Raw genomic sequence first — 6,584 nt, forward strand, 5'->3', positions numbered from 1 at the left:
TCGACGTTTTATCTAACTTAAATCTTCTATAACTTATATACGCTGGACAATTATAGGGGAAATCTACGGGTCAATCTAGGATACATCAACGCATCATATAGGAATATTTTGTTTACACTTAACTAAGAAAATACTGGATTTTCTGGATACATATCCTATCGCTTTTAAAAAGGAAAACGGTTTCTACTCCAAACAAAACTCTTATGAACTCACCAACTTAATTGTTGACACTTTTCAAAACTACTTGTATTCTCAGGAAATCAGTGAAACAGGAAAACTTTAGCGCTTTGAGGATGGGACGTTAAACCGTCAACAATTTATTTTTGTCATCATATTGTAATTGATTTTGAAACATGTAAACATATACTTTGAAGTAACTTTTTCAATTATATTTATGATGGTTGTATTTACTTTGAGCACTATTATACACGTTGTTGTGATACTGTACATGAAGTCCTCCACCCCTGGACGTTTCCGCCATCCTTGGTTTGGGGGTGTGACAGTAATTCCTTGATTGATACATGCGACCTTTACCTTCAAGCCAGTGATCAATGTTTTTCGCTTGAGATAACCCTTTTGTGTACAAAACTTTTGCCGGTTGTTTCACCAAAGGATTTGGAAAATTCGGTTTTTGTGGAACAAAATCAACATTTGAATTAGGAAGAAATTTCTGAGCATATTTACCATCAACTTTGTTTGTAGGAGTTATTTTCGAAATATATCTTTGTTGAAAATTTTTTCTTTGTTTTAAAAACCTTTGTTGTGAATGATATGAAAAACAATTTTCAACTTTTTGATATTGAAATCTCTTTGAAAAATGATGAGCCTTTGAAGAAAATGATGTTTTCTGATCTTTTGAAACCTTGTTTTGAGCGAGATTTTTGCTTTTGTATGAATAAGATGATGAAAACGTAGTATTTTTCTTAACAAATTGTGTTTTTGTGTTTTTAGACATTTTCAATTTCAAATCATTTTGTGTCTTTTGTGACTTAATGGTTTGCCAGAAAATCTTCTTTCGTGCTTTCCTTTTTGAGATTTTATTATCTTTCGAAAATTTGTCAATTTGTTCTTTGAATTCTTTTGAATTTAATTTGACAAAATTTTCATCTTCCATGACTTCTCGTTTTAAAACCTCTTTCAAAACTTTAGATTTCTCAACCCATTTTCGTTGCGATTTTTGTCTTTGAAAAACATACAAATTATTTGTTAGATTATTTTCGAAAGTGCTTTGGCTTGAAAAGAATCCTTCATCTGTTGTTTTCTTGTTGTCTTCTTGAACTAATAGCTTGAGCTCCGGTTTTACATTCTCAACATTCCCAGTAGTAACAAAGACTTGATTTGGGAATATTACATCATCATCACACTTGAAATTCAGATAGACCACGGTGTTGGTTTCCAAATAATGAGCACCTTTTTCAGAGAACACCTTTTCGAATTTTTCAGTGTCTCCATACACTTGATCAATAACTTTTCGTGGAATTTCAGTTTCTTTCGATCCTTTGGTGAAAGTAAGTTCCTTTTGAACTTCTTCATCATTTTCATCATCACCATCATCTGTTTGACTATCTCGAACATTAACCAAATCAAGATCACAAACGTTTGAAGTTAAAGGTTTATCAGTGTCAATCTTAACTTTCGAATCCTTAACAATTTCTTTTCCTTTAGATTTTGGTGTGAAATTAATGACAGATAACTGTGAACAATCAACATCCTCAAACTCATTGATTTCACTAATATTATCATAATCATCTTCAATATCAGCAAATTTAGTTTGTAAGTCAGATGTTGAATTCTCAGTCTTTTTAAAAATATTGATTTGTTCATTTTTAGTCAAAGTATCATTCACTATATCAGCTAATTCATTCGAATCAAGACATTCATCTATTTTTACGATTCCATATGCATATCTATCATCTGGAATTTTATCAAATTCAGCAATTGTTTTCTCACAATCATAAGAAATGTTATCAACCTTCTGTCTCTCAAAAGATAGCAAAGGTAATAACTTTCTATGTTGTTCTTCGCTAATGTTACCAGAATGATGCAATGCTGTATGTTTTCCATAGATTCTTTTTGCAGAGTTACAGTAGATATTTCTTTGTGCTAATAAGAGTTTTACATCACTTGAAAGAGAATCTCTATCACACATGATGTTTGTGATTTGCATTTCTAAGCACTCTATCTTACTTATTTTTCGAATCAAGCTTCTTCTGTGTCTCTAACAATTGTGTGCTAAGTTTCTTAGCTTCGTTACGAGCAGACACAACAATTGAATTGAAATAAGCAACAGTATCATCAAAAGCAACAATTTCAGAATTATATGTATTTAAAGGAATATTGAAAGATTCAAGAATAGAACGTACCTTCGTAGTCATCGGAGACTTGTCAACTGATAGATTCAAGAATAGAACGTACCTTCGTAGTCATCGGAGACTTGTCAACTGATTTGGATATGAATCATCTTCCTGTGACCTCTTCGTCAGAATCATATTCGAATTTAGAAAACATGGCACCATGCGTCGGATTCCGCATTTCATCATCATCTTAGCCCGAAGACCAGATCAGATAAGTACCATCTTCTTCCTGTTCGCCTTTTGCCACCGAAGTCATTCCTTTCGCCTTCACTCTTACTTCCTCCAGCCTCTCCGTATAGTATGCCTCATCCTTCACCTTGTTCTTCTTCTCTTCTTTCTTACGAAGCATACAATCATTCGCAAGATGATTAGCTCCATTGCAACAGTGACAGTCTACTCTTGAATCACCTTTCAATTTCTTCTCTCTTTTCTCCTCAGTAACTTTCACCTCTTTCTTTTCAATATTCTTCTACTCTTTTCCAATAGCGTTGTTCACAAAATTTCCTCTTCCTTCACTCTGCCTCGACTTCGGATTGAACGGTTTCTTAAAGAACTTTTTGATTATGTTGTTCGAATATAAATCAATTGCTTCATCATCCGAATTCATTAATAGCGCTTCTTCAGCATCCGAATCACCACTTTCAACTGTTTATTTTTCAGTTACTTTCAAGACAAGAGCCAAAGGACCACCTAGATTAAGCTCCGACTCTTCCGCCATCTCATTAATCTCACTTTCGTGAGTTTTGAGTTGATTATACAAATTATTCAAAGAAGATGTGTCGAAACTTTGCTGATTCTTAACCATCGTGCTCACGCTTCTCCATTCTTTTCGAAGACCCATCAAAAATGTAAGATTGAATTCCATTGCTGACCTTGTGATACCATATCGATTCATCGATATATCAACTCATTGAAACGATCATAGTAGACCTCAATTGTCTCATTATCTTTCTGTCTGAATTCCTTCAGCTCCACCAAACATTGCTTCACAGAGTTGATTTTCGTCTTTTCGCTTCCTTGATACTTATCCTTGAGAGTATTCCATATCTCCTTTGCACTCTTACAACCACGAACGTAGTTGTACACCACTGGTGGTAGTGTACCTCTCAATTCCCTTAGACAACGTTTCTCATTTTTCTTCATTCTTTCAGATCGTTCATCAACAGCAGTAGTTGAATTCGAAGATCCAATGTTTTGAACATTTGATGGAGGCTGTGTAGTTCTTGATATGCAAACCCATAGTTCTTCATCTAAACCATTTAGATAATCCTCCATTCTATCAGCCATTGATTGTAATATTCTGGAATCAACATTGGAATTTTAGTAGAAGATCCTAACAGATGCGAGAAAGAAGTCATCGTGTTCATGTAAAAATTCGCCAATGTTGTACGGATTTGAATTTTTTAGAAAGTTTGAAGAAATTTGTATTTGACTGAATGAATTGAACAGAAATTCGAAAAAAACACTCGATTAAGCAAATTCAATGCAGAATCAAATCAAAACTTATGATCCTTGATGATTTTATGAATCTAATAGTGCAGAAACTTTTGAACCAAAATTTACGATTAAAAAAAATAGATTCAATAGAAAATCAGATCACAATTATGAATTCTGCTCTGATATCAATTGATGAATCGTTAATCGAGTAATGAGAATCAAGTCAGAGTAAAAACGATATGAATGAACACGAGATATAAATATGATCTTGTTTCAGCTCTATTATACTTCCAAAGTTTTACAGAGAGTAAAAAGACAAGTTCTGTAAAGACTTCTTATCTAACTCTAAGTAAAGTCCCTATTTATAGGGAACATGAAAGTATACAAAAAATACTAAGACATTACATTTAAGCTTCGAACATTAAGACGCCTTAGTAAATATATTACAAAGTACAAGAAGGGTATAGTCTTCGACTCATTACAACACATCTTCAACTTTTACATCAAGACCTCGGGGGGTTCCCGAGGCACTTGGGTGTAAGAAATTGGAGGGTTTCCTTGGCATCTTAGGTGAAAGACCTCGGGGGGCTCCCGAGGCATTGGGATAAGACCATGTGGGGGTTCCCATGGCACCCGGTGTAAGACCCTGGAGGGTTTCCAGGGCCTCTCTATATGTTTATATGCATTGCTGGTGTAGTTGATATGATTTATGTGAGTATGTGAATAAGAGCTTGGAGGATTTCCGTGGCATCTTTATATGTGTATATGCATGCTTATGCGATTGTTACGGTTTATGTAGCTGTTATAGCTAATATGGATTATGTGGTTATGTGGATTGTGTGGGGTATGCTCTGGGGAACTCACTAAGCTTCATGCATACCGTTTTGCTTATGGTTTCAAGTATCATCGATTTGGAAAGGAAGGGCTCGGATTGATCGCAGTGCACACATATGATTTCCGCAATGAATGATTTTAGGATAAAATCTTATAAACATTGTACTTAATGATGATTTGAAATATTTGAAACAAATGGTATCAATCATTTAGCTATAATAAAAATGAAATTTTTAGCCTTGATTTTTGGGCCGTTACAAGTTGGTATCAGAGCCTTAGTTTGAGGGATTCAGGCACACTCTCGGGTGTGTCTGGACTCAAACTAAGGACATGGTATGAAAATTTTCAAAAGTAAAACCATTTTATAAAAAGGAGTTTGACAAGAATTTGAAAAGAGAAAAGAACTTTGAAAAGAGCAAGGTATGTCATGCGTGCAATCAGCCAAGCTCAAGTAAGTTTTCCCCAAGATACCCATACATGTTATGATATGTTATGTTATGATATGATTATGAGGACTACATGCTAGATTAGGGCTAAGGATTTAGGAGGATGCCTTATATGCCTATTGTATGTGCTTGTAGACTTGCATGCTAGTACTAATCAGTTAGTCATATGACAGCCTGTTTAGGTTATTCCTGATTGTATGATCCTTTGAATTGCATGTACAGATTCCTTATTATAGGGTAGAATGGTTTGATTGGAATATGATGGTTATATTTTTTTCCCATTGTCTAAATGTTGCTTGCTTTGTGCTTTGTGGGACTCCTAGTAATGTGAGCTAGCTATTAAGTGAATATGCTAAGTCACATGTGGCACAGGCTGGACAATATAATAGTGATAGATTTGACCCTATTACGCAGCTCTTGTCTGAGTCCAACCGTTCTAGGGATGGGTCTATTACTTGAAGGATTATCTGATCTCTGTTGCATGTGGCTATATTCATGAGGTAGCTAGTTGACATTATTGGGAATCTTTCAGCAGCTGAGGGTTGGGTGAGTTCGGGAACCTAGGAAAGCCTAGGATATGTTTCAGTGGGTTAGTAGTGAGGCTCAGTGAGACATGGGTGTACCAGTTTGAGGAAGTGACTTGGAGGATTCAGGAGAATTGTCGAGGAAAGTATGGATAGTTGTGGAAGGTAGTATTGGGCCTATACTATTGGAAGCACAAGATCCATAGTTGAATCGGTGAGAGTCCTGGAGAATCTAAGAAGCTTCGGGGAGGAGTTTGTGACCCATTTTGGGGACAGAGGATGTCCTAGTTGTTGTAGCTTAGTCATTGACCAGTGAGCTAATGAGCGTGGCAGGGTGTCTGACCCTGAATGATATGATTTCCAAGAGGTTGCATGTGCGAGATCGATTTGGAGTACTTTGAGAAGAGAGGTTCGTGCTAGGTGCGTATAGTAGAGGGTCCCGGGAAGAGACCCATGACTTCTGATCATCAGGGAAAGGCCAATAGGGTTGAAGTGAGTGCAGCACATACAGGAAAGTGCACAATGGAGTTTGTCGCTCCAAGAGTTTAGCCAGCTATAGGGTAGCTGGGTTGGTTAAGTCAGCAAAAGGTGATTAGGATTCCTCTAGATGTTACGTATATGTCATCTTCTACTGCTATTAGGTGGATGTTGGGAATATGTATCGCTTTGGAATTATGAGTGAGTTTGAATAAGCCAGATCTCGGGTTGGTTTTCTACCAGTGTCTGGGTTATTAAGGATCACATATGCCATCCTGCATGCCGAAAAGTCCTTGATGAACCCACAGAGGGACGCATCTTGCGGTATGGGTTCCGCGTGTATTGTTATCATTCCGGATCTTTTTCGGGATCTGTGCAGGAGTATTATTTAGAGGATAATCAGTCAGGAGTAGAGCGATAGTTCTCCGGTGAAGTTAGCGTTCAGTGATTCTATCATGGTTCAGGTATGGTCGAGAATTTTCTATGGATGAACTTCAGAGTTCAAGGCACTA

At 36.3% G+C, this 6,584-nt stretch overlaps 1 protein-coding gene across 1 annotated transcript; it reads right to left on the reverse strand.

Annotated features, from left to right (window-relative positions):
• Positions 1-3,245: 3,245 nt before the first annotated feature.
• LOC111907914 (uncharacterized) lies at positions 3,246-3,641 on the reverse strand. The gene has a single exon (XM_023903723.1). It carries the CDS (start codon positions 3,639-3,641, stop codon positions 3,246-3,248), a length of 396 nt encoding a protein of 131 aa, XP_023759491.1.
• Between the last annotated feature and the right edge of the window lie 2,943 nt (positions 3,642-6,584).

Source organism: Lactuca sativa, chromosome 4 (genome assembly GCF_002870075.4).
Source record: "Lactuca sativa cultivar Salinas chromosome 4, Lsat_Salinas_v11, whole genome shotgun sequence".
Lineage (NCBI taxonomy): Eukaryota > Viridiplantae > Streptophyta > Magnoliopsida > Asterales > Asteraceae > Lactuca > Lactuca sativa.